Source organism: Punica granatum, chromosome 4, assembly GCF_007655135.1.
Source record: "Punica granatum isolate Tunisia-2019 chromosome 4, ASM765513v2, whole genome shotgun sequence".
Classification (NCBI taxonomy): domain Eukaryota; kingdom Viridiplantae; phylum Streptophyta; class Magnoliopsida; order Myrtales; family Lythraceae; genus Punica; species Punica granatum.
Genome location: NC_045130.1, coordinates 2,929,148 through 2,954,319, shown reverse-complemented (window position 1 = coordinate 2,954,319; position 25,172 = coordinate 2,929,148). Strand labels below are relative to the sequence as shown.

Here is a 25,172-nt window from a genome sequence, read left to right as displayed (position 1 = left end):
CAAAATAATAATGCTATTATAATCCAATAAGGTTGATTTGATTGTTAAAGAGTGTGACTTTCTTGATAAAGTTCCAAATTCAAGTCACCTAAAAAATTATGTAATAGAATACTCCATATTGGATCACATGTAAGGTATGTGTGGACGGATTGACTTGTCATATGAGTTTACAGTGTGTTCGCGTAAATCATGGGGTTAATGGTGAATCCCGAAATCCCTTGTTATAAAAAAAAGAAAAAAATCTCTAGTCTTTTGTCACGCATCAATCAATAGCTAGTAAATAAGTGGGGACTTATCCTATGATACATATGCAACGAAAGGTATAAGTAACGATCATACATGCAAAATTTCAACCATTGAGATTTTTTGAATTTTCACTTTCGAATTTTGAAAATTAAATTTCAACCATCGAATACATATATGTACTGTACATACACTTAAAACAAATATTATATATATATATAGCACAGAATTTTCGGAATAAATGATAACCTGAAGTATTGTCCAGCTACAAGAAAAAAGTTAATTTTATCTTCTAATAATTTTCATATATTTTCCAGATGTTTTAAATTATAGTTTGGCAATGGACATGTATCATCTGATTAAATGTGCATTCAAGATTGAGAGACATAGTCTAATTAGACATCAAAAAACGTTAATTTGACCAGTTGACGAACTAATTTTATGTGTCCTCCGGACAAAAGACAACAAGCGGAAGAGATATTTTATATGTTTCATATTAAACCATATGTAAATAGCAAAAATCAAATGCCGCGCTTTCATTACAGAAGTTGAAAGCTCTCTCTTTCCGTACAGTATTTTATTTATTCATTTTTTATATTAAGGAAGAAAAAAACTTGTATTCCTCCTACAAAAAAAGTCGATCAGTACAGGTCGGTTTCTCTTTATAGAGAGTATTACACCAATGAAATAACTAATTAATAAGTCATTAGGACAGATCGATATCATTTCTAACAGTCTTGTTTTCTACTTTGATTGGTATATGTCTCTTTTTTTTTTTTTAAGTGCTGCTAGCTGTTGATCCCAAAAGTCCACCATGGGGAATTTATATTGATGAATTTGATAAAAATTGAGGTTGAATATTTTTTTATCCCAATTCGAGGGTCAAAATTAACTTATAGGAATATTAATTACACAATCACCGACCTCACGTGGAAACCATTTGACTTGGGGACCTTCACAGACCTAGTCCACACCCCCACAAGTCCCTTGCTCCTTTAATTAATTACCCACACTAAGATGCTGTCTAATTGACCAATCTATACATTACATAATTGAAAGAACAGCCTAGCTAGTTAGAGTCAAATGTCAGATCAAGATCCACTCTGGGTTTGATTGGGTGCCAACGTTTACTATTTCTGTCACAAGACTCGCAACTAATTAATCAATTGCGTATTTCATAGATTAAAAATTTTGTAGGTTTATATACAAATATATTATACGTAGAGGATCTTTTGATAATTAATTAATTGATTAATCTAGGTTTATATATTTCCCTCTCTTGTTAGTGGCAAACAAATCAGCATTGGTCTTGCATAGCTGTCCCTTTATGCCATTTTTCTCCAACACGGTGTTATGATCGAAAGCCAAAAATTTTAATGAATGCATGGGGATTTCATAAAAGGGAAAAGATGCGTCGCAATAATTTTGTATGTGTATATGTATATGTATAAGTAATATTCATCTCCCGTGGGTCCAGTGAAAGTAGAACATGCACATAGTATTTAATGTAGGAAATACATTATATAAGTGTATGTACGCGTATATATTAATACGAGGAATATGGATAGGAAAATCAAAAAGAGGACGACAGAGAGATACTTCGTTACAAAGCAAAGGCTACTCACTGGGGGAACTTTATAATAATGATTATAAGCGAAAGGTTGCTCCACTGATTTTTCTAAATACAAGTTCAAATTATATACTGGAAGATTAATTAACTCCAATGATATATGTCTGTCATCATGTGATATCCAATACGGAATTAATAATTTCCAGTAAAAAGTAAAAATTAGGAAATTAATATTCATTTTCTTTGTTCCCAACGAACTTCCCTATGCATAACATGCATAATAAATTAATCTCAATCTCTTAATTATATCTAGTGAAAGTCTAAAGTAAAAGAAATTAAATGAACCAAATTAATGAAAAGTTGAAAGTGTTTTTTTTTTTAATTATCCCCAGTATTATATTATATTATATTATATATATATGTATGTATGTATATAGGATAAAAAATGCTAAATCCTCACATAGGATTTTAAGTTGATTTCTGTTTATCCTTTGCAATATTGCAGAGGATAAATAGAATACATACAAAAAAAGTAACAGAGGAGTCCCACAGCAATAGGCTGTGGCAGCTTTTTGACAGCTTTGATATAAATGGGAATTACAAAGTACGTAGGGAAAGCATGCAAAGCCAATTTTTAAATTCGCAGGGATCCCATTCCCAGCTGAGCTGAGCACTGCATGGAATGGCATGGCATGGCATGAATAAGAAAATCACACCACACACACACACATATAAATATGTACGCCCCCCGTTTTTTTTTTTTTTCGGTGTGTATATATACGAATGCACTTGCCAAAAAGAATAGATATATATACACACGAAACCTTATTCGATCTCCATTGCCAAAAATAATAGATATATACACACACAAAACCTCATTCGATCTCCATTGCTCGGGACCCGATGGGTGCAGTTTGGGCCAAATAGAAAGAATGATGAACTGACTGTCCATCCTATTCAGGAGGCCTCTTAAATTTTCTATTTACTAATCAGCTTAATAGATCTAATTAATTCGTCTTATAATTGGAGCTGGCATGCATCGTGAAAGGATCTAGCTAACTAGCTAGTCTTAATTATAGTAGCGAGAGAGACGTCCCTCAATTTCTCATTTTCCCCAATTTATAGATTCTTTGTTACTATCAATTCCTTTTAAGGATTTTAAGCTTAAACAATCGAATCGTGGGTTCCCGATTAATTTCTAATTAGTCGGCAGGTCTCAAGGGTTGCTATCATATAAAGCTCCAAGATTAACTTAATAATCAATCAATCAATCAGTTTTGTTTTTCCTCACTGCCGAATTTGATTCTACGTTATGTGAAAATGTGAATGGATGGCTCGACTTATTCAAGGGAAATATTTATCCAGAAACCATCTCTCTTCCGTTTTATTTGCATACTTTTTAGGGTATATATATATATATCATTAAATAGGACTCTCTTAAGATATTTTCATACGTCCAAATCCATGTCCCGAGATTTTTATCGAAAAGTTATATGAATCAAATATCTCAGCTCAAATAATGAAAATGATATAAACCAAATAGGATATTGCAAGCAAATCCTCAATATCGGTAGACTTTTCGATTGGTGTCAACTTCAGAAAGTTCAAATCCCAATTCCGCGTTTACGCCACCAATCCCACAGACAAACAGCCCAACTCAGCACTCAAACAAAAAAGAAAAAAGAAAAAAGAAAAGAAAAATTGCCCTCAGTGGAGGCCGCATCTTCTGCGACGCGGACCACTGAAGCTAGATTTGTCCCGCCGACACGTCACCGGATACTGCTCACCGACACAGCGGGACGCGGTAGCACCGCCGGGCCCCACACAATTTCCTACCGCACTTTGACCGCACCTAATAAAACCCTCCCCGCCGGCACCAGTTTTGACTCTTGTACATTCATGTGGCCCATCTCTATATACTAAAATTCCATACCTGCCCGGAGTGAAATTAAAAAAATACGTCTCATTCTTTGGAAGGACTTATATATATATATATATATATATATATATATATTGTGAATTCATATATTTATTTCTGCATCTTTGGCTTGTCCCTATTGATCATGATAATACATGGGTAGAAAGCTAATGCAGAAGTGATTGCGTTATGTAAATCTAATAGTTCTTTACTAATTAAAATGTCCGCGACTACGGAATGTTAATCATATTGTGCTCAACCATGAGTAAACTATTACTTTCAAAATATTAAAACTACGGTTCTCCATTGCATGGATAAAATATTGAACGGCCCAAATTTTGTTATACATTTATTATGATGTATATGTGCATGCTAATATACTGTATACAAGCTTCCCCAATGGATATCTTTTTAGGTAGCAATAAAAACATCCTTTTATAATTTTTAATGATTTTCTAAAATATATAGAAAAAGAAAAAAATATGCTTTAGAAGGGCTCACCCTATGTTTTCTTTCACTTTCATATATTTCATATTCATGCTACCGAATCTTTTCTTTATCAATTTATTTATTTTACAATATAGTATTTTCTATGTATTTATTTAGTACATATATGTATATTTTCCTTATATGTGTCATTTTGTTCTTTGGACCTATGTAGCGCGTGTACCTCAGACAGACATTGGAATGATTACCGCCAGCAATTAAGCATTTAAAATCTGTCCTCCCCACGGATTATGGCCTTTTGAAACCCTAAAAGGAGCATATAATCATCATATGTACAAAGAAGAGGCACAATTTTGACCCACTTTGCCAAGGATGCGTAAAGGCATGTTCTAAATATGGCTTCTATAGTAAAGGTTAATGATAATAAACATGGTCACCATAATCTTTTCATGGTACGCTAAAATGGGTGGTCGAAATTATCATCCATCATTAGAAATGCTTCATAAGCAATCAAAACGATCGTCCGGTCCCGGGTGTAAATTCAAATTTAGAAAGAATTCTAGTCCTTTATTTTCTATAAATTGAATAGATACCCAAGTATGAGACAGTGACCTTGGGAACTTAGTGGATATAATTTTCTCGTGAACCATGGAAATGATAAAGGTTCGATAAGAATCATCAATATAGATTTATAAAAGTCGAAAGAGTGTAATAAGAAAGTGACACATAACCTATTAGATAAACTCCTTGAAAGACTTTTCGCATAGCATCAATCAATATAATTTATGTGTCCCGATTAATACTAAGTGCACAAAATGAAAATAATTTAAAAGTCGTAAGTTTTATGTATATTACAACACCTATATGGTATATATCATCCCGAATAAACTTTAAAAGTCTGCTGGAAAATAAAATTTTTTCTTCATGCACGGATACGCCAGCATTCAAAGATCTCTTGAAATATAAAATATTCTCAAAAAATAATCAATCAATTACAATTCACGATTATTATATTAAAAAATAAAATAAAAAAATATAATAATTCCTATCGAAAGTCTCTAAATTGTCTTATTTTTTACACATCTTAATCTTAATGACATTACGATAAATGAATATCATATTTAAAATGATGAATAAATATTAAAAAAATTCTTAAAAAGTCTAAATTTTGGCAAATAAATGCGGAAGTTTTTTTCTTTTTTTAAAAAGCAAAACTTAGTCGAGAAATTAAGCAATTTCTCCAAAAATATTAAATGTTATGTTTAATTAATTTTTGTTAACTATGCATAAACCGCGGACTTTTATCTACTATGAGTTAGAATCAAGCCTTAACTCTGATTCCACTTGTCGGTATCGTTATGTGAAGGGTTCCTGGAACACGAGTATAGCACAAGACCCTCACTGATGTGCTCTGATATCGAGGTTTGTATGGAACCTTGGTAACAGACGGCTGAGTACATGGATATTTCGCTTGAGAATCATTCCGAGTTTACCGGGGTCCATGTGTGACGACAGAAGATTTTGATCGGAATTTCGGATAGCCACTACCATTGCTTTCCATGTCAATTTCTTTAGTGTAGTATGTCTGGAAGGATCTGATTAATTCTTATATTATAATCTTCGTTTTTTGAGCATTTTAATTTTGTACTCTTTCATGTAATTTTTACATGACATGAATGTATCTTTAAGGTTCACGAGCAAAAAAATGAGCTAGAAGTGGAAGAGGTGCAAACCTTGTCTATGAAAGAAAGAAATTGCGGGCACATGTATTGGATCTCTCCAATGTGCGTGATGTAATTCTTGCGTGGAGCCATGTCCAAGCTGATGCAAGCACATGAAAGAAAGCTACTCTAGCCATTGCAAGAATTAAAATTAATAACCAGCAAAATTAATTACTTAATAATAATATTTCAGCTAGAAAAAGAAGGCCATTAAATTATGAGTGAATAAATCTGGAGTGACTGCTTACTACCAGTCAAATATTAATAGTAACAAAAAAAAAAAAACACAACCTCTACGAAATTTCGGTGGCAATGGTCAATCTCTCTCTCTCTCTCTTCCTCTCTCTCTCTCTCTCTCTAGATCTACAGTATCATTCATTCACATGAGACGATGTTGTTTTGTTCTTTGGGGGAAGACCCATTAATCAGATTAAGTAATTTATCACTTCTGCAGAGTTGAAACCCATCTCCCGCATTAATAGTGCCCATTTTCAAGAAAATAAAAGAGGCCCCATTTTCCCCCATTTTTTTCTTGATTTTCACAGGGTTTTCTTGATATTAATGGCGCATTTGCAAGTGGGCACTCGTCTTTTTGGCGTAAAAATGTGGATTTTGGATTTGGGAATTTGGAGCTGGGGATAGAGAGTTGTCTGATTGTTTTACTGTGGGGGGGGGGGGAAGAGAGGGGGGGAGGCGATTTGCTTACTGATTTGAGCTACAGAGCAAATATATACTCATTCATATATACACAAATATATTATATATTTAAAAGGGTGAATAAATTCTCACTCTGTTTCCCGAGCTGTGTTATAGATTTGGATCGAGTCGACATCTCTTCTCTCTTCTCCTCCGTGACAAACCCACAAGGCTGACGCAAGCCTCTCTCTCCACTTCACATCCTCACAGAGACGGGAGAGAGTAGCAGCAGAAGCTAGAGTGACTACAGTTCTTCACTTTGGTGGTTGTAGGGGTTTATGCAATCTCCCTTAGTTTGCAGGTAGCTCCTTTCACTGTCTCCGACCCGTGATTCATTTGATACAATCATTCGTGGGTTGTCCTCTGATTTCAGCTTGACAAACCAGAGAGAGTTTTTCATCAGCTCAGAATCAGAACGGAATTTATGTAATTCTGCTTTTGCATCCCACAGTGAGAGCAAGAACTTACCTTTTCTTTTGTCTCCGAATCAGCAAATGTAATTGCAATACATGTCGGCTGAGTCTTTAAGAGAAAAGCTTATGGTTTTTATTATGGGTATTCTGTATGTACTTTGGTGCCAAACTTCAATAGATCTAGCGTCTCAAATGAGAATTTTTAGCTTTACTTGATGAATTGAATGGATATCTCGTCTGGGTTACCCTATTTGGATTTATCCTGTCACTAAAAAAACCAGTTTTTATCATTTTGTTTCTTATGCCATTACTTTACTCCTTTGGATAGGGGTGCTCTTATGCTCTGTGTCCACTCTCGGCTTTTTCACCAAGATCAAATCTTGGCTTTGTGCATATCAAATTGATGATTTAGAGCTTTTTCCTTTTTACTCCTTGTTTATTACTTTGATCACTTTGCTGGATTGGGTTGCTGTCGCCTGTTATTGCTAGACTGTATCTAAGTGAAGTATCCGATGTATATATTTTGCCAAGACATAATGTCCTCTTCCTTATTCTCACCCTTCGTTTGAGATCAAGTTATCGAAGTGTATTATCCGTTATTATGAGTCTACTTGTGTGAGAATCTTTTGATTTTGATAATCATTGTATAGAATCCGTTCTTATGTGTTTTATATGTGATGCAGGTAGGAAATGTCCAGGCCTCTACACAGAGGCATTGCTGGGTCCCGAAACTCCTCCGGGGGCCCTCAAGAATTCTGGGAAGATATGAGTGGTAGTAGAAGAGACTCTTCTGATCATCAGACCCCTAATAAGTTCCCCTTCCCGTTACCTCACTCTAGCACCAATAGTTCCCCTTCTAAGTACATCAACGTCGAGAATGGTTTCACTCCTGATTCCTTGTCCCCTAGAACTCGGCACCGATACATAATGCTGCTGTTAAGATTTAGCCTCTTCTTTATAGTGATTGCTGCCCTCTGTGGTTCGTTTTGGTGGACTCTATCAATCTCTGCTTCCTCCAGAGGTCACATTAACCAGCACTACCGGGTACTGCAGGAGAGAGTCCTCTCTGACTTGTGGGATATCGGAGAGCTGTCTCTTGGCTCTCCAAAATCTAGGGAATTGGATTTTTGCTCTGAAGAGTTCGAGAATTTTGTCCCCTGCTATAACTATAATGCATCAGATAGTGTTTCCGATGACAATGTGCTTGAGAGGCAATGTGGACCCGATTCAAAGGTCAATTGCCTCGTGATCCCTCCTGTAAATTACAAGATTCCATTGAGGTGGCCCACTGGGAAGGACTTCATATGGGTGGCCAATGTGAAGATCACTGCGCAACAGGTCCTGTCATCAGGGAGCATGACCAAGAGGTTTGGCAAACATGTTTTATGATTATATCCCAATTCCTTCATTGGTTCATATTTTTTCCCCAGTTTCCTACATTTTCTCTGTTTCATAGGATGATGATACTGGAAGAACAGCAGATATCTTTCCGTTCCACATCTCTTATGTTCGATGGAGTTGAAGATTATGCTCAGCAAATTGCAAAGATGATAGGTTTGAGAAGTGAATACGACCTTGTTCAAGCTGGGGTGAGTGGATGCTTTTCCTACCACACGTTGTTCTTCTAGCATTCTCTATTCCCTTTGCCCAAGTTTTCCTCTTCCTTTTTTTATGTGTTTTCTGCCACTGGAGACCTCCATTGGCAATTCTTTAACTCTGATTTTATACTAATCTTCTTCATATGGGACTCCAATGCCTGCTATATCTTATAACTGACCTTTCCATACTCTTTTCAGGTTAGAACGATTTTGGATGTAGGATGTGGTTACGGTAGTTTTGGAGCTCATCTCTTCTCTAAACTACTCTTGACAATGTGCATCGCAAACTATGAGACTTCAGGAAGTCAAGTCCAATTGACTCTCGAGAGAGGTCTTCCTGCTATGATCAGTTCCTTCTCCAAACAGTTGCCCTACCCTTCTCTTTCCTTCGACATGTTGCATTGCTTGAGATGCGGAATAGATTGGGACCAGAAAGGTACTATTTTAATTTTTCCACTTAATCGTGCTTATAGACCTCATTTTTAGACAAACAATTAAATACAATGGCTCTTGTTTGATCTTGGAAAGGTTTAGATCATATAATGTTTTGTAAAAATCAACTTTACCTGTATTGAAAGGTGTAGACCTTGAAAATTTTCCAAGAATTCCAGAATGACAATTCAGATAAATTGCACTGAACAAATGCACGAGATATCAGAAGGTCAAGAATGACACTATTTCGTTTATTGCTATTGGAGAATATGGTATATGAGTCAGCTGCATTGCGTTTCCTTTATAGCTCACGAGGACTTCATCTGATGCAGATGGAATATTCTTAATTGAAGCTGACAGAGTTTTAAGGCCGGGAGGATACTTCGTGTGGACTTCACCATTAACAATTGCTCCAGGAAATAATCGTAAGAAGGGAAACCCGAAGAGATGGAATTTCATTAATAGTTTCACGGAGAATATGTGCTGGGAACTGCTGGCACAACAAGATGAAACTATCATATGGAAGAAGACTAGTAAAACGAGTTGTTATGCTGCCCGGTATGACAGACCTTCATAATCTTCAGCACTTACGTTTGCTGATTATGCCGTAGACATATGAACTCATTAGATTCTCATCGGCAATGATAGTTCTTAGAGCCTCATTAGACCCTGGTTGTATTGAACATATGGAAAGCAACTGGTCCAGGTTAATTTTTTCTGCCCAACCAGCCAAGAACTTCAATCATCTGCAGTTTATACTTTTGCAAACTTATCTGTTCAACCTGTTATTACAATGTACCCATTCTGATCCATGAACACGACCCTGAGGGTGAATATTCTGCATATGATTAATTGTTTGCAAAAATCCAAGTACCATATTTCCTGATCCCTATTTTCTTCTTAACTGATATGAACAGAAAACCTGGTGTTGGCCCTTCTGTGTGCAACAAAGGCCAAGACGTGGAATCTCCATTCTACCGTCCACTCCAAAGCTGCATTGGAGGAACACAGAGCAAGCGCTGGATTCCCATAGAAGCTCGGAAAGCTTGGCCTTCTAGGGCCAATTTGAATGCCACCGAGCTTAAACTATATGGTAATTTCTCTAATCTTTTCTTGACCAATAAGTCATCCTAGCATTTGCTATGTTGGCGCCACTGAAATTGGGAATCTCTCCATTTGACTTCACTGCATGGGCAATAATTTCCAAATTTCCCTTAATTTTCTAAAAATTAGGGAAAACAAGGAAAAATATGTTGCATCACACGTCCATTAGATATTTTCTCCATTCCTCGAGAAGGGGGAAAATGAACTGGATTTTGGTTTTGGGAAATCAAATGGAAGAATTGCATGGTTGCTTTCAGAACGAGGGAGAAACACTGCATTCAAGTTTGTTAATGCAAAATCGTGTTTGAGTGCGTGCAACTTATAACTTTTGAACTTCAGCAACAAAAAAAAAAAGAAAAAGAAATTATAGCTTTGTTAAAGATACATTTGCAAAATATTCATGTGAAAACAAAATAATTCTGAAGAAAATCTTTGGCCAAATCTCTTATCAGGTCTGCATTCGGAAGAATTCATGGAGGACATGGGGAACTGGAGGGCAGCAGTAAGAAATTACTGGTCCCTTCTCTCACCGCTCATTTTCTCAGACCACCCAAAGAGACCAGGGGATGAAGATCCTGCAGCCCCATACAACATGGTCCGGAATGTACTCGACATGAATTCCCGCTTTGGGGGTTTAAATTCTGCCTTGCTGGAGGCTGGGAAGAATGTTTGGGTCATGAATGTAGTCCCAGCAAACGGCCCTAACAGCTTGCCTGCTATCATTGATCGAGGTTTCCTTGGCGTATTACATGACTGGTAATTTTTAAGTGACCTTTTATGCAAATCATGTCTGAGAGCATGCGCAGTTTGATGAAGGTTTAATATTATATAGGATGTGATTTTTTATTTGTGCATATATTTCTCGATTTCTTTGTAAAATTTCTTTTGTTGTCTCAGGTGTGAGGCATTTCCGACATACCCAAGAACATATGATATGGTGCATGCAGCAGGGCTTCTGTCTCTCCAGACAAGTCAGAAGAGAAGATGCTCGTTGCTTGATATATTCACTGAGATCGACCGGCTTCTTCGTCCCGAGGCAAGTGCCATTCAAGTCTACCATTTATTTGATGACATACTCATGAGAACTCTTCTCATCACTGCTTGAATTTTTTTTGCTTTTGTCTTGGATAAATTTAAATTGCCTTATGCCATTTGGGATGGGTTGGTTTAGGGATGGATAATAATTCGTGACACCACTTCACTTATCGAGTCAGCAAGATCTCTGACAACGAGACTTAAGTGGGATGCACGAATCATAGAAGTGGAGAGCAATACCGATGAAAGACTGCTTATTGGCCAGAAACCATTCTTCAAGAAGCAGGCGAGCTGAAAACCCGACTTTTGGGGATTCCTCGAAAAGGACGCCTGATGCTGTAAAATCTTATTTTACTTGCAAGTATACAGTTCGAGTGGGACATACCATAAAGATTAGGAAAGGAAACGAGAAAAGGAAACAAAGATGGTGGAACCAAACCGAACCACCACTCCTACGGCAAAGCTGCAAGGCTCTCGTAGGGGCGCAAACTTGTAATTATGGGATCAACTGCGGCCGGGTGAGAAATTATAGATTGCATTTAAAATTCTTTATTATCATGCTATGTCGAATTTACTACTTTGTTATACACTCCGAAACATGTCAGTTGTGATTTGGGAGGATGGTCACATAATAAGCAAGTGCCTTTTACTTTCGGAAGTACATAAAGATTTGTCAGTTCATTCACATATCAATCAAGGAAAATTCTTTTTGGACCATTCCTTGTTTTCGCCTCAATGTGTTCATTTTTTACTCCATCTATAAGGAGTAGCAGATTCAGTGATCATAATTTTGGATTGTAAACCTCAAGGTGACTCGGCATTCATTATATGTAGATAACGAGGTGTATCGATTGAGTTGACGATCCTCTTTGCTTTGAGTTATCTTGTTTCTTAATGAAAGCATGAGAACAGGTGGTAAGGCTCGGAGGCAATGTGTATGCGGTATGCAAACTTGCAAGATGGTACAATCGCCTCTCAAGCCATTTTAATGGCGAGCTTTGCCGCCATCTCGCTTCTCTGAAAATCAGGGCATAAACTGCAGGTTGTCAGTCGTCACGAACGACTCCAATTTCCAATATTAACTGTTGCAAATCCTCGAGACCGAAAGTTGTAGCGCCCTCCTCTTAATCTATGTTGAATTTGGGATCACCCGTCTATCTTCTCTTCTCGAGTGATGCCATCTGCAGATACAGGGCCTGGTGTTCCTTTTAATTGTGTAATTTTTTTCTGCCCATTGCGTTCTGTGAGTATGCTGGAAACATCCTGTGCAACTAATCCTGCAACCTATGAGGATGTTCCTGAGTGAAATTGTCTTCCACTCGAGAGGCTCGTTGCCATGTGCAATCTGTACCGAAAAGTTTTACTCGCACAGAATCGAACCGAAGCATAACGTACTCATTCATGTTCAAAGAAGATAAACCGAAGAGTCCAAAAATGACCGATAATTATTGAGCTAAGCATAACACAGGAGAAATCCAAACTTTCCATCTCCACTCCGGCTATCTAAGACATCAGTAGCAATAGGAATCGTAAGTTTGATCACAACTGCTATCCCGAGCAAAGAGAAATACAGCATAGCAGGGTCCGTTTGCCCACGTTGAAGGACCCGATCACGAAGATTTCCGCTCTGCTGTCGAGCGAATTATCAGCCTTCCCCTCTCACAGCATTTTGATTTCCTTCTGGTCTTCCTTCAAACTTCTTGATCGATAACTGATGCGGTAGAAAAAACGGCAAGTCGGTACCTAGAAAAAAATAGGTTCTGACGACCCTATTTCGAAGGAAACGGCATCCGGAGCAAAACTCACCGCTTTGCCGTGATTTTTCGATATTTAAGACAAATTCCATCGTTTATGGCCTCAAACATGCAATTTATGTTATTTAGGACGTTTTTACAATTTTAGAAAAATTTATATTTTTTGTGCAATTTAAGCGTTTTTAAGATCTATTTAAGCTTTGTACAACTCTAGAGTTGAGGGGCTTGAATTTCGAATTTATCAATAAAGTTGTGGAGTTACCGTGCTCTTTCTTCTAATTTTGGATTTGTTTTCGAGTTTGATGCCTATTTCTGGTATTCGTAGAATCAACAGTTGATAGAAGGTTATTATCTGGTATTCGTGCACGAATCAACAGATCGCAATTTAGATTCCGTTGCGTTAATAATCCTGGGTAGTTCATTATCATATACACAACACAAGCAAATAGGGGGAAAAAAATCAGAATATCAATAGTAAATTTAAAAAAAGAAAAAAAAAACGAAAACGAAAATGAAAGAAGAAAAAGCTTCGTCCCGCCAAGAGCAGTGGTAGGAAGCCGAGCGAGGGCCGCTGCCGCCATGGCCGGGCGATTCTCTTTATTCTCTAAGCTCTCCAAAACCCTGGAAAACCCTAGCTCTAGCAGCCCCTTCCTCTACTTCGTTTCCTCCCCATTCTCCACCTCCTTCCTCAAGACGAAGACCCCTAAATCCCTCCGAAAGAAGCGCAAGCCCAAGCCCTCCGCCCGCACCACTCCGGTCCAGTCCCTTCCCAACACCATCCCCCACTTCGAGTCCATCCTCGCCCGCGACTCCCACTTCCGCTTCGTCACCCGCAGCCGCGACTTCCTCTCCCGCCAGCCCGAGCGGGTCCTCCGCCTCGACGACGCCGGGAAGCTCCACCGCGAGCTGGGCTTCCCCCGCGGTCGCAAGGTCACGAGGTCGATCCTCCGCCACCCCCTCCTCTTCGAGATCTATCGCCACTCTGATAACAAGCTCTGGCTCGGGTTCACTGACCTCATGGAGGAGCTCCTCGAGGAGGAGAGGCGGATCGTCGACTCGCTTGAGCTCGATCGGGTCAACAAGGTGAGGAAATTGCTCATGATGTCAGCTAACAAAAGGATACCTTTGAATAAAATCTATCACACTAGGGCTCTCTTCGGGATCCCCGATGATTTCCGGGATCGGGTTTTGAAGTACCCGGATTACTTTCGAGTTGCCGTTGATGAGAGTGATGGGAGGAGGGTGCTCGAGTTGGTCAATTGGGATCCTTTACTGGCTGTTAGCGAGCTCGAGAGGGAGTTCATGATAAGTGAGGACAGAGTAAAAAAGGCCTTCAATTTCAATGTTAAGCATAGCAAAGATTTGGATTTAGACGATGATGATAGGAGGAAACTAAACTTACTGAACACTCTGCCGCTCGTGTCTCCCTATTCTGACGGGTCAAGGCTCGACTTGTGGAGCTTGGAGGCGGAGAAGTATCGGGTTGGGTTGATCCACGAGTTCTTGAACTTGACATTGGAGAAGAGAGCTTTGATACATCATATCGTGGAGTTCAAGGAGGAGTTTAGCCTGACGAGGCGTACTTACGAGATGTTACTGAGGCAGCCTAAGACGTTTTACTTGGCAGGGACGGAGATGAACTGGGCGGTTTTCTTGAAGGATGGTTATGATGAGAATGGCATGTTGAAGAAGAAGGATCCTCAGGTTGTGTTCAATGAGAAGCTGTATAGGTATGCTGAGATGCAGAAACTGGAACCTGGTTTTGGAATTGAGAGGGCTTGAGGATGATGTATTATTTAGTAGCCTTCCTTGATCGTGCCAGCTTTTGAAATGCAGAAAGTGTTAGCGGGCCAGCGGCTCTTGGAATTGAAACCTTCAGGATGGAACAGTAACTGCTTTTTTTTTTTTTTGAGTTCTGGAGCAGCAAAGCTTCAAAATTCTTTAAGGTGATGGAAGAAAAGAAAAGTTGGAAATGCAAGTAGTCTCGGAATCTGAAATCCAACTTTGGATGGTGAGTTCATGATTTTTCGAGGAGAAGATCGCACTTTTGTAGCTCGTGAAAAGCTCACTAGGTTTGCAAATGATAAAAAGCTTCTGAGGTTCGGTTTCTTCTAACAGACCATTAGCCTACTAGTCATAGTTCTAGCTGGGTAGTATATTCTGGTCCTTTCTATTGAGTCTACGCCGAAAAAAAAAATGTTGCTGATTTAGAACTACAGATGAAGGATGTGGGAGTAGACGGTATTACCGGAATTCTTGTTCTATGAGATCGAAATTCAATGAGAGACATTCTTCCAGGTTGCAGAGACCTGATCTATGTGCTGTTCACTGTGCTGTAGAGATTCTCAATGTCTGCTGGATAAGTTGCTGTAAGATAGTTTGGTAATCTACTGGAACATATTACTGCAACGGACAGTAACTTGGCATATCTTTCAGCCGAGTTCCTCTTTGCCCGGTGAGTTTCGACAGATAAGGAGGAAGTGAATAGAGAATCGATCAATTCAGGTCAGTTGTTCCGTTTCCCAAATTACATGTAGAAGTCCGATTATATATAAATCTCCATAGGGAAGTTCCTTATGAAGAGTGTTGTGGACCCATTCATCTCTTGATCATGTGAACAATGTATAACCCCAAAACACATGGCCTTGCTCACCTAATTTTCTGTTTTTGATGAATAGATTCCATAGTTTTCTTGATCAACAGCTGATCGACTCTTTCAAGTTGCGTAACAATTTGCAACGTAATTATGCTATTCATCGTTACCCTTATAATCTACTTAATAATCCGGCATAGTTAACCTTTTGGCCTTAATTAGTCAAAGCAAAGGGTATAATTTGATTGCTGTATTGGGCAAAAAGGAAACTAGTAAGTGCAGCTCGCAGAAGTTCTCTTCCCTGCCTTTTTGTTGATGGATGGATGGTATCAGCCACCAAAGGAGTGGTTATTATCAAAATAATGCAGACGATGGTGTCACATCAGCAATCAAAATGTGAACCCACTTTAGCCGATTCGTAGTCTTATTGCTTAAATGACGCATAAGGTTCGGGTCCACTCGTATGCTGATATCCCAATCAAAGGTTCATTTCTGATGCTGCTAACCTGGGATAAAAATGAGATTTTGAGCTCGATTTTCATTCTCGAGATTTCCTTAATTTAGGTCCTCCTTTCTTTCTGACTCCTTACTAGGACAACCTATCTCTCTTATATGGAAAAACAGACATTGTTCGATTGTTTAACGATGACTGGATTAAGCTAGACTTTGTTCAATTGATCCATCCAGAACTGAACCCAAAATATGGGATTATATTTATTAATTACTTCAATTATCTGCTAGTTTAAGCTAATCAGCCTGTCGGGATATGATCACCTCAGCTCCGAGACAAAATTATTGGGAATAAAATGCTTATATTCGTTATTATACTAATAACACTTAGCAACTAATGGTGATTATTGCCAGAAAAAAACTAATCTGGTGATTATTAAATTATTAACAAGCATTATTAGAGTAAAAGGGATAAGAAAATTTCCAAGGAGCAAGTCAACCCACGACGAGGCATCACAAAATGCAAAATTAGATTTTTCTCTTTTTCTTTTTTCGTGTTGGAAGAAAATTCATGTGTTTGTTTACAAAATCCAAATTCAAATGTTTCCCAGGGAAAAAAAGAATTATTACATGGTTTCTAAGGCAGCATGCAACTGTTTAACAACTCATGAAAAGGATTTAGTTATGAAAATATTGAAATAATTATGTGTGGGTATAATTACTTAACTGACATACAAGTAATTAAATATTGATTAGTGTTGGAAATATAAAATTATATAAGTTTAATAATTTTTCCCACTAAATATTGTAACAAGGGGGGGAAAAAAAATAGGAAAAGGAAAAATCCAACGCATCAGACTGTGACCCCAACCAACCTAACAAGGGCTTTCGTTATCTTCAACCATTTTCATCTTCCTCCCTCCCCTTCCCTTACCCCTTCTTCCTTTGTAGATCCTGAAAACCCTAATCCTCAGGATTCCCATTATCAACCCAATCGACCTGTCCTTACTTTGTCGTGCCGAATCTCCCTGTGACTGCTCTCCTCGTCGTACAGTTCGTCAACCTGTGCTTACGCCTAATCGACCCGTTGAAGCTGCGTTCGAAATTTCAAATTTTTCCTCTCGACCAGTAGCTCAAATGGGTCGTGGGTGCTGCAGCTTCTGATTGATCGGAGCTTGCTCCTTTTATTCTCTTTCTTTTGGGGGTCTTTCAGGAAGCCGCGCGTGGGACTTCACGCGATCATGCGAGGTGTCTGGGAAGCGGGGATCGTGGTGCTGCTGGCTTTGGGGAGGCTGGCGCCCGCCACATCTGCCTCTGCCTCTGCCGGCGGCGATCCGACCGTCTGCGGTAGGGAGTCGGTAGCGGAATCCGTCCTGGGGTTTTGGGACAGTTATTGCCCCTTGCATGGCCTTGGCGATTCAATCAAGTTCGTTCGTGTTACTGAGGTAACTCGCGACGTTTTTCTCTCGATTGAAGGATCCTTTGAGGAAAAAAAAAGAAAAAGAAAAAGATTCAATTTGACGTTATGTTTATGTGATTGAGTTCGCTGAGTTAGGTGTACGAATGCGCTATGTTTGGGTTTGATGAAAAGTTTTCGCTTGAAATGGTAGAGGTGCTGATGTTGATTAAGATTCTGAAATGGTGAATTGCTTCAACGTCATTGTAGACGTGAGCCGACAAAGCATAGTGATGAACGAAACTTTAGGATTAGATGGATGTATATCAGAATCTTTATCGTGGCAGAGGCCATAAGTGTCGAGCTTAAGTTGGGGTGGAACTTTAATGAAGTGTTTGTACTTGTTTTTGGTGAAGGGCGACGAATTGTCGTTGCAGCGGGCATTGACTATGGTCCACAGGAACAGTCACAAGTACGTGGCGGTGCTCTTCTATGCATCGTGGTGTCCTTTCTCGAGGACGTTTAGGCCGATGTTCTCACTCCTCTCCTCGCTGTATCCCTCAATCTCCCACTTCGCTATTGAAGAATCAGCAGTTCGACCAAGGTTTGCTTTTTGATAGCTCTAGATTGGTGCTCTGCTTTTCTTTGTGATGATTGAGTTTCCTGAATAAGACACAGTTTCAAATTTCAATCTTGCAGCATCCTCTCAAAGTACGGCGTCCATGGTTTCCCCACTATTTTCGTGATGAATTCAACAATGCGCGTGCGTTACCATGGTTCACGGTCTCTCAATTCTCTTGTCGCTTTCTATAGTGATGTCACCGGTAAGGCCTTCAGGCTAAGTTCTGCTTTCTTTAACCATTGCATTTTCCCCTATATATATTTTCAGCTAGAAGAAATTTTGAGCATAGATTGCTGTTCAAATCTGATATATCTTTTACATCTTACATAAATTGCATTATGCTTTTCTTCTTGATTTGTATTGATGAAAGCTCTCACTTTAGCAAAGAGATTTGGTGCCTACCTTCTCCTTGTGAGATAATAATTTTGTTGTCCTAGCATAGGGTGGTTTTTCATTTCATGCGGTTTGTTGATACAGGCATAGAGTCTTCAACACGGGATTGGACAGCCCTGGAAGACATAAGGGACCAATCAAATCACGAGAAACACGAAAATCTTGAGGCAGAAAGCTGCCCTTTCTGGTGGGCAAGATCTCCTGAAAACTTGCTCCAACAGGAAACCTACCTCACTTTAGCAACGATATTCGTGCTCTTGAGGGTGCTCTACTTCCTCTACCCGAACCTCCTCCTGTTCTTTCAACGTACCTGGAAGTACATCCGGAATATGAGCCCTCTCAGCTCATTAGATCATTTTCTGTCGTACCTGAAGCAAGCTGTTCAGCTTTGGAGTTGTTTGAGGGAGCCCAGCAAGAGAAGCAACTTGCAAGAGGGAGCCATGAATGCTAGGGTTTGGGCTTCTAAGTCCCTTGCCACAGTCTCAATTGGTGAGGCAAGCACGAGTCGGTGCGTATCATTAGGCAGAAGAGCAGAGTAGAAGCTTGGGCTAATTAAAGTTTTGGCAACGAAACAAAAAATTTTGTTCCGTTGCGGGAGTAACTGTCTCAGGGCCCTTCTCTCGAGAGTGGGCGATGAATGTTAAAAATGCGGGTCAAGATCTTTTTTATGTCGTTTATGCTCTCTGGCACCCGATTTTATCCTCAGTGCGATTCAGATTACGGTTCCGTTTACGCGTGTAGGGTAACTTGATGTGGCCTTTTCTGTATATTGATGCCCAATTTTTTTCTGTACCCCCTTATTAGGTTATGGAGCTACATGAATTTCATGAGTACTGATTCTATGTTAAAAGCCATTTCATGCGACATTTCTCATATTTTGGGATTTTAATGCATGGATGGCGTGCTGATGAATCTTAGGATGTGTTTCCCAGTTATGATTTGAACTAATATGAAGATTTATTGAATTTCACGTGTAAGTATTACCTGTTTAACAAGTTTCAATCTTAAGAATTACAGCAAAGATCGATGGAATAACTTGTGCAGAATCTGGTATTGTATCAGGAATAGGTAGTAAGATGCTCCACAAACGTGCCACAACATTGGCTTAAACCAACAGCAGTAATATGGGAATCTTGCAGAAATTTTTACATGGGGAGGAAAATGTGAGAGAGAACCCCCAAGACAAGGACGAAATCACGAAACAAGATGAGCTGCTCATATGCACCAAGACCAGTTCGGTGAGTTCGTTAGTCAGTGTCGTTGAAACCCATCATTTAGCTAACTACACGGATAGAATATTCAGCATTACAGGCCAGTTATGAAACCACAAGGTTAGAATTAGTCGAGAAAACAAGAACTTGAATCCAAGCCCCAACTTGCCAAAATTTGAGTTGATTCTGGCTGCTAGGCAACATCCTCAGAAGGAAGATCACTCCTCACAATCTGAAAGCAAATAACAGAAACCCCATCACAATTCACTTAACACACTGAAACATAAAAGGAAACTTCGATGCTCATCCCCAGAAGATAACTGGTTACAGAACCTTGTACTCTTTATTTTGTTCAAAGAAAAAGAAAATCCAGAGCAGGGCACAGATGAATCAGAGAAGTCGATAGAACAATACCTGCGATATGTATTCTTTGATCTTCCCGCTTACACTTGCATCCAATGCTCTTTCAGCAAGCTCATAAAAGATTACGCTGCCTTCCGGGCCAACTACTTTGTCCTTCTGCAAATACCTACATGCATGTAAAAGAAGCTGGAGTAAGCCTGCACTAAAACAGTAGATAGTAATATGCTCAACCATTCATCTGAACATCTCTAACCTTTGCTGAACAAGGGCCTCCAATGCCTGTTTCGCATTTCCGAATTCAGCGTGATTCTCATCATTCTCATGCAATCCTAGTTTCTTCAAATGGTGCCATAAAGTTTCTGCCACAAACTCAAATAATATCGAAGGTAAGTAATTTTCATGCTTACTCCCCTGACTGATCTAAAGATACTTCAGTGCCAGGTAAATTACAATACAGGGATAATCAGATAAATTACAGTACGGTGATAATCCTACTTTGGAACCGTAGTAATGTGGGATTTGAGACAAAGATGACATGATCCAAATATTTTTTGGCCCTCGAGGCCAGAGAAGTTTCTCCCTACAGAGCTATCTTTCTTACTGTCTCATACTCTAATTAATGACAAATTGCCCGGAGATGGGGGTGGGGGGGTGGGGAAAGCACCAAACACACCTTCAGAGATTTTGCCTCCCGCAAGATGCACAATACCAATCACAACAAAAGTTAGACTAGTCAGGTGGGCCTTAGTCCCATCTTCGACATATTTCTTATATACAGCAGCAGGTAACTGACTGACCAGAATATATGACCTTGCATCAGCAACACCTGCACGAGGCATTATCAGTTATCCAAAGTAAGATGCAACAGAGATGATATAAGAGGTGGCAGGGTAGGTCAGTTAACAATGATCAATATGATCTAAACATGTTGGTCGATCGAACTAATCCCAGAAGTTGGGAAAGGCATTCAAGAGTTCACCATACTCATGACTAAAATAGCATTTGCAATCATCACGAAAGATCATCAACAAGGCCAAAAGCATTCACTAGACAACATCAGCAGACGTGATATGATTCTCTTCCAAAGAATAAAGCTGAAATCTTACTCTGTTGTGAAGAGCGAGGCTGAGCCGTGGACGAAGGACGGGACCTCTGAAGCTCCTTAAGCTCGTACCCGAAAATGCTCGAAAACTTCTGTCGAGCCTCATTGATCACAGCCGCAGGGAGGCTGCGATTATGGTAGTTTCTAGTGACGATCTGAGTGAGCTCCTCTCTCTTGATCGGGCACCCCGAGTTCTGATGCGTCTTGAACAGCACATAGCGGATAACTTCCGCGACAAGCTTGTCCATTTCCTGTAATCAAGCACAAATCGGTAACGGAAACTAACGTAACAACAGCCCACAGGAGAAGGTCAGAGCAGCACCTCCTTGGAGCAGTCGAACTGAGAGCCGTCTTCCCCCGCACTAGCCATTCTACTGCAAAATCACGGAAGGAAGGACACCCTAAAAACAGAGATCTTACTGTTCAGCTGGGAATGGCTATGTCGGGGAGGAATCTGTCAATCTGCCATGGAAGAGCAGCGGATTCAGCTCGAGTTGTGCAGATTATACAGAGGAGATGATACGACAGGGAATAAGGGCTTGCCGCGGCTTGGAGGGAAAATGCGGATGAGGGCGCCAATGTAATATCGGAAGCACGTCAGGGGTAATTTCGTAATTGAAGTTTCACTGATTATTATTAATTTGTTCTTTTTTCCTTCTTTAAATTTTTTTGGAGATCGCGTGACATAAAAACGTGTCTCGGATTCTTTTCTCGGTAGCGGCTACCGTTCAAACCACTGTTCTTCTGCGTTTTAGAGAGAGAGAGAGAGAGAGAGAGAGAGAGAGAGAGAGTGAGGCTACCATGGAGAAGGAGAGAGAGCAGCTGGTCTACTTGGCGAGGCTCGCCGAGCAAGCCGAGAGATACGATGGTAACTCCTCCTCCCCTGCTCGGTATTATTCAGCTCGATCGCTCCAGATCTTGCCATTCCATTTCGATTCTGTTCCCTTTACATGAGTTCGCATCCCTTGTTCCTCGTTTTTTGCTGGTTTCATGCTGATTAATAGCTCACTGTGAATCGCGAACTGCCGAAATGGAGTTGGTCCCCTTTTACATGCATTATCATGTCGGAGCTGAGTGGCATGAGTGAAGTCAGGCTTCTGCTTTTATTGCTGGTTTTGGTGTTAGGGTTTGAGTATTCTTCAATTTGCTAGTGTTTCTCATTGATTATTGAGGAAGAAAGAGCTTGCCTTCTTGTTTGCTAGCTGCTTTTGATGTTTTCAAGGTAAATGAGGATGGTTTATTCGATATGTGTCAGTGCTTCCTCAATCGTGGTATAGGAAGTAATGTGTAGAAAATGCTTATCTTGCAACTCTGATCGACCGAATTATTTTCATTTTACGTGGACTAGGATCATGCTGCCATGGTTAAAGTATCATATTCTTTCTTTTTTTCATACCTGCAAGTGAACTTGTGATCCGGCGATTGAGTTAGGTAGTTGATCTATGTATGAGAATCTTGCAAGTTTAGGTCAAACTTCCAGTTTCCGCGTTTGTCATGTCGATTCTCTTTCAGCATTGATCTAAGCGTGACTTTGCCAATGTACGTTCACATTACAATCCTCTGAGCTGATGAAGCACTTATATTTATATGAATTTATATACATATATATTTTATTCTTTCTGAATTTGAACTTTTAAGATAATTAAGGTTTTATCTCATCCACATTCTTTGCTGTAGAGATGGTTGAAGCCATGAAGAAAGTTGCCAAGTTGGATGTGGAACTGACTGTTGAAGAGAGGAACCTATTGTCTGTCGGCTACAAAAATGTTATCGGAGCAAGGAGGGCATCCTGGCGTATTCTTTCTTCCATCGAACAGAAGGAGGAGGCCAAGGGTAATGAACAGCATGTGAAGCGGATAAACGATTACAGGCATAGGGTTGAAGATGAGCTCACCCAGATCTGCAATGACATTTTATCAATCATTGATAAACACCTCATTCCATCCTCCTCCTCCGGGGAATCTACTGTTTTCTACTATAAGATGTAAGGGACTCTCTCTTTCTTACTCGTAACTTTTTTTCTTTGGGATTGCCATGTCAGGAACTCGTTTTTTCTTTTTCTGATCAATACATTAGGAATTTGCTTTAGTATAAGAATAGGTTGCTCTATAGAAATGCCATGCTGCCAGCTCATAATTGTATTCTGTAAATTTAGGCCATGTGCTTTGGCATGTCAGCTGTTGCCTCTGCTTCTAAAAATTGGACTAGTCGTTAGGATTTGGATTTATGTTTTCATTCTGTTGAGTGGGTTAATATTCTTTGTTGGATCTGTGACTTTGTTTTTGTGGTTCGCAGTGACTCTTGCTTTTTATTTCTTCCCCTGAAAAATGTCTTGTGCTGGAGCCTGTTCTTTGGAGTATAGCCCCTAAAAACTCAGAAGGAGACTAGCTATTGCATTGCTTCATTGTCTTCGTTTTTTGATCTGTCACAGTTATTCACGCTTGAATTGGCAGGAAAGGAGATTACTATCGCTACCTAGCTGAATTTAAGGCTGGTGACGACCGTAAAGAAGCTGCAGATCAATCACTGAAGGCATACGAGGTCTGTGTGTCTCTGCAAACGCAACTTTAAGAGCTGTTGTTTTTACTTTTTTTCTCTCTCTTTCTTGGTTACAGAACATATTTATCTCCTAAATTGTTGATTTTCTTGTGTTTGCAGGCTGCTACTTCCACTGCTAGCTCAGATGTGCCTCCGACTCATCCAATTAGGCTCGGCCTGGCTCTGAACTTCTCTGTTTTCTACTATGAAATCCTGAACTCTCCAGAAAGGTGGGGTTGTCACATCTTATTTGCCGTATCATGTTTGCATTTTCTAGAAAGTTGCTAGCCCACGCACCATGCTCAACTCTTTTAGATTCTTATGTGAAAAATGATATTGGTTTTTAACCTTTATGCAAGCACTTTGACACAAATCAATGACTAATAGCTACCGTAATGTGTTTTATCATTATTCTTATATAATTACACGTCTGCTACTTCTCACCCCATGCCCTTTCATAAAACTTTTTACAGTGAATAAGGTGCCTGTGCATGTTAGTTATGGTCTTATTTACCATTGCTAATACAAGCTTGCATTCTGTATATGTGTTCTAATTACGTTGTATTCTACATATTCTATGTCAAAAACAGGGCATGCCATCTTGCTAAACAAGCGTTTGATGAGGCTATTGCTGAGCTTGATAGCCTCAATGAAGAATCTTACAAGGACAGCACCCTTATCATGCAACTTCTTAGGGATAATCTTACACTGTGGACATCAGATCTTCCTGAAGAGGGAGGTAAATAACTGCAATACCCCTCTCTCTCTCTTACTCTCTCTCTCACACGCGCGCGCTCGCGTATGCATGCATCCACGCATGTGGACACGTTTTCAAACACAGAAATGAAGTGACAATCCAAAAGGTGCAGCAAGCTTTTGAGTGTATCTTTTAATGGATATCAATGTGTTTTTAGCTTTGTTTTCATGAGCCAATTTACTTGCTGTTGGATAAATTTCCTTCAGCTTTTATGGTGTCTCCTTCCTTAGAAATTAAGAACGATTTTGATAAAGAAATTGCTGAGCTATCTTTTCTGGTTTCTCCTGCCAGGTGAGCAATCTAAGCCTGATGAACCTCAAGCATAGGTAAGAGAATTTCATCACATGAAACTGTAGTTATCTTTCCGGACAACTGTACTTCTAGTTATATGTCATCTTGTTGCTGGTAACTTGGTCTATTAGTCACACATCTGAATCATTTCTGAACTGCTGCCCCGCCCTTTGACTTGCAGAGTTAGTTTGGAGAAAAGCAATGACTCCCGGACATGTTGATTCTTCGACTTAAATGAATTGTGGAATATTCTACCAAAAGAAAAGTTTAAGACCAAGAGTCATATCAGTAGTGTCGTCTTAGACTCTGGAGTCCCGTTTTATATGTTTTTATCTTGGTCAGTGTTGGTCTGTATACTATATGTTTGCTTTCCGTCAACTCTTTATGGGTGTATTTGGGTTCTAGAGTTTGTTCATCTTGGTGGTGGTTTCATTCTACTTCTGCCGTGATCGTCATTGAGAATTTGATATTAATGCCATGAAGAGTTGCATTTCGATTATAACACACTGCTTTTAAGTTCTTAAA

General features: G+C 39.5%; 5 protein-coding genes and 1 long non-coding RNA gene across 7 annotated transcripts; 4 read left to right on the top strand and 2 right to left on the bottom strand.

The window, feature by feature from the left end:
• The first annotated feature begins 6,606 nt into the window (after nt 1–6,606).
• LOC116203496 (probable pectin methyltransferase QUA2) lies at nt 6,607–11,894 on the top strand. Its single transcript, XM_031535244.1, has 9 exons — nt 6,607–6,896; nt 7,692–8,375; nt 8,465–8,597; nt 8,805–9,042; nt 9,371–9,596; nt 9,956–10,131; nt 10,595–10,898; nt 11,040–11,178; nt 11,314–11,894. The coding sequence occupies exons 2-9, from the start codon at nt 7,699–7,701 to the stop codon at nt 11,470–11,472; spliced, it is 2,052 nt and encodes a 683-aa protein (XP_031391104.1). The 5' UTR covers nt 6,607–6,896; nt 7,692–7,698; the 3' UTR covers nt 11,473–11,894.
• LOC116203504 lies at nt 6,616–7,236 on the bottom strand. The gene is made up of 2 exons (XR_004156262.1): nt 7,064–7,236; nt 6,616–6,968 (listed from the first exon to the last, which is right to left on the bottom strand). It is a non-coding gene; the product is annotated as an uncharacterized LOC116203504 (long non-coding RNA).
• Nucleotides 11,895–13,327: 1,433 nt separating the features above from the next.
• LOC116203497 (protein WHAT'S THIS FACTOR 1 homolog, chloroplastic) lies at nt 13,328–15,631 on the top strand. The gene has a single exon (XM_031535245.1). It carries the CDS (start codon nt 13,511–13,513, stop codon nt 14,711–14,713), a length of 1,203 nt encoding a protein of 400 aa, XP_031391105.1. The 5' UTR covers nt 13,328–13,510; the 3' UTR covers nt 14,714–15,631.
• Nucleotides 15,632–16,841: 1,210 nt separating this feature from the next.
• On the top strand, nt 16,842–19,355 carry LOC116203500 (5'-adenylylsulfate reductase-like 4). The gene is made up of 4 exons (XM_031535247.1): nt 16,842–17,419; nt 17,787–17,974; nt 18,070–18,194; nt 18,470–19,355. The coding sequence occupies exons 1-4, from the start codon at nt 17,216–17,218 to the stop codon at nt 18,922–18,924; spliced, it is 972 nt and encodes a 323-aa protein (XP_031391107.1). The 5' UTR covers nt 16,842–17,215; the 3' UTR covers nt 18,925–19,355.
• Nucleotides 19,356–19,475: 120 nt separating this feature from the next.
• On the bottom strand, nt 19,476–21,627 carry LOC116203502 (non-structural maintenance of chromosomes element 3 homolog). 2 transcript variants are annotated; one of them, XM_031535250.1, is made up of 7 exons: nt 21,384–21,627; nt 21,066–21,312; nt 20,633–20,785; nt 20,213–20,318; nt 20,011–20,125; nt 19,766–19,828; nt 19,476–19,667 (listed from the first exon to the last, which is right to left on the bottom strand). In XM_031535250.1, exons 1-6 carry the CDS (start codon nt 21,429–21,431, stop codon nt 19,790–19,792), a joined length of 708 nt encoding a protein of 235 aa, XP_031391110.1. In that variant the 5' UTR covers nt 21,432–21,627; the 3' UTR covers nt 19,476–19,667; nt 19,766–19,789. The 2 variants fall into 2 exon arrangements, with proteins under 2 accessions (XP_031391110.1, XP_031391109.1); XM_031535249.1 differs by having other exon boundaries at nt 19,491–19,828; nt 21,384–21,626.
• Nucleotides 21,628–21,762: 135 nt separating this feature from the next.
• On the top strand, nt 21,763–25,146 carry LOC116203501 (14-3-3 protein 7). Its single transcript, XM_031535248.1, has 7 exons — nt 21,763–21,929; nt 22,739–23,045; nt 23,515–23,602; nt 23,720–23,829; nt 24,190–24,338; nt 24,648–24,682; nt 24,829–25,146. Exons 1-6 carry the CDS (start codon nt 21,863–21,865, stop codon nt 24,680–24,682), a joined length of 756 nt encoding a protein of 251 aa, XP_031391108.1. The 5' UTR covers nt 21,763–21,862; the 3' UTR covers nt 24,829–25,146.
• The last annotated feature ends 26 nt before the right edge of the window (nt 25,147–25,172 follow it).

What these genes read in the sequence shown, in the direction of transcription:
- LOC116203496 (XM_031535244.1), top strand. Translation starts at nt 7,699, where the DNA reads ATGTCCAGGCCTCTACACAGAGGCATTGCTGGGTCCCGAAACTCCTCC. An exon ending in TCAGGGAGCATGACCAAGAG is followed by an intron (nt 8,376 to 8,464) that starts GTTTGGCAAACA and finishes TCTGTTTCATAG; the next exon opens with GATGATGATACTGGAAGAAC. An exon ending in ACCGGCTTCTTCGTCCCGAG is followed by an intron (nt 11,179 to 11,313) that starts GCAAGTGCCATT and finishes GGGTTGGTTTAG; the next exon opens with GGATGGATAATAATTCGTGA.
- LOC116203497 (XM_031535245.1), top strand. Translation starts at nt 13,511, where the DNA reads ATGGCCGGGCGATTCTCTTTATTCTCTAAGCTCTCCAAAACCCTGGAA.
- LOC116203500 (XM_031535247.1), top strand. Translation starts at nt 17,216, where the DNA reads ATGCGAGGTGTCTGGGAAGCGGGGATCGTGGTGCTGCTGGCTTTGGGG. An exon ending in AGTTCGTTCGTGTTACTGAG is followed by an intron (nt 17,420 to 17,786) that starts GTAACTCGCGAC and finishes TTTTTGGTGAAG; the next exon opens with GGCGACGAATTGTCGTTGCA. An exon ending in GAATCAGCAGTTCGACCAAG is followed by an intron (nt 17,975 to 18,069) that starts GTTTGCTTTTTG and finishes TCAATCTTGCAG; the next exon opens with CATCCTCTCAAAGTACGGCG.
- LOC116203502 (XM_031535250.1), bottom strand. Translation starts at nt 21,431, where the DNA reads ATGGCTAGTGCGGGGGAAGACGGCTCTCAGTTCGACTGCTCCAAGGAG. An exon ending in AGTTCGACTGCTCCAAGGAG is followed by an intron (nt 21,313 to 21,383) that starts GTGCTGCTCTGA and finishes GCTTGATTACAG; the next exon opens with GAAATGGACAAGCTTGTCGC. An exon ending in GGGAGGCAAAATCTCTGAAG is followed by an intron (nt 20,319 to 20,632) that starts GTGTGTTTGGTG and finishes AGTTTGTGGCAG; the next exon opens with AAACTTTATGGCACCATTTG.
- LOC116203501 (XM_031535248.1), top strand. Translation starts at nt 21,863, where the DNA reads ATGGAGAAGGAGAGAGAGCAGCTGGTCTACTTGGCGAGGCTCGCCGAG. An exon ending in GCAAGCCGAGAGATACGATG is followed by an intron (nt 21,930 to 22,738) that starts GTAACTCCTCCT and finishes TCTTTGCTGTAG; the next exon opens with AGATGGTTGAAGCCATGAAG. An exon ending in ACTGTTTTCTACTATAAGAT is followed by an intron (nt 23,046 to 23,514) that starts GTAAGGGACTCT and finishes TTGAATTGGCAG; the next exon opens with GAAAGGAGATTACTATCGCT.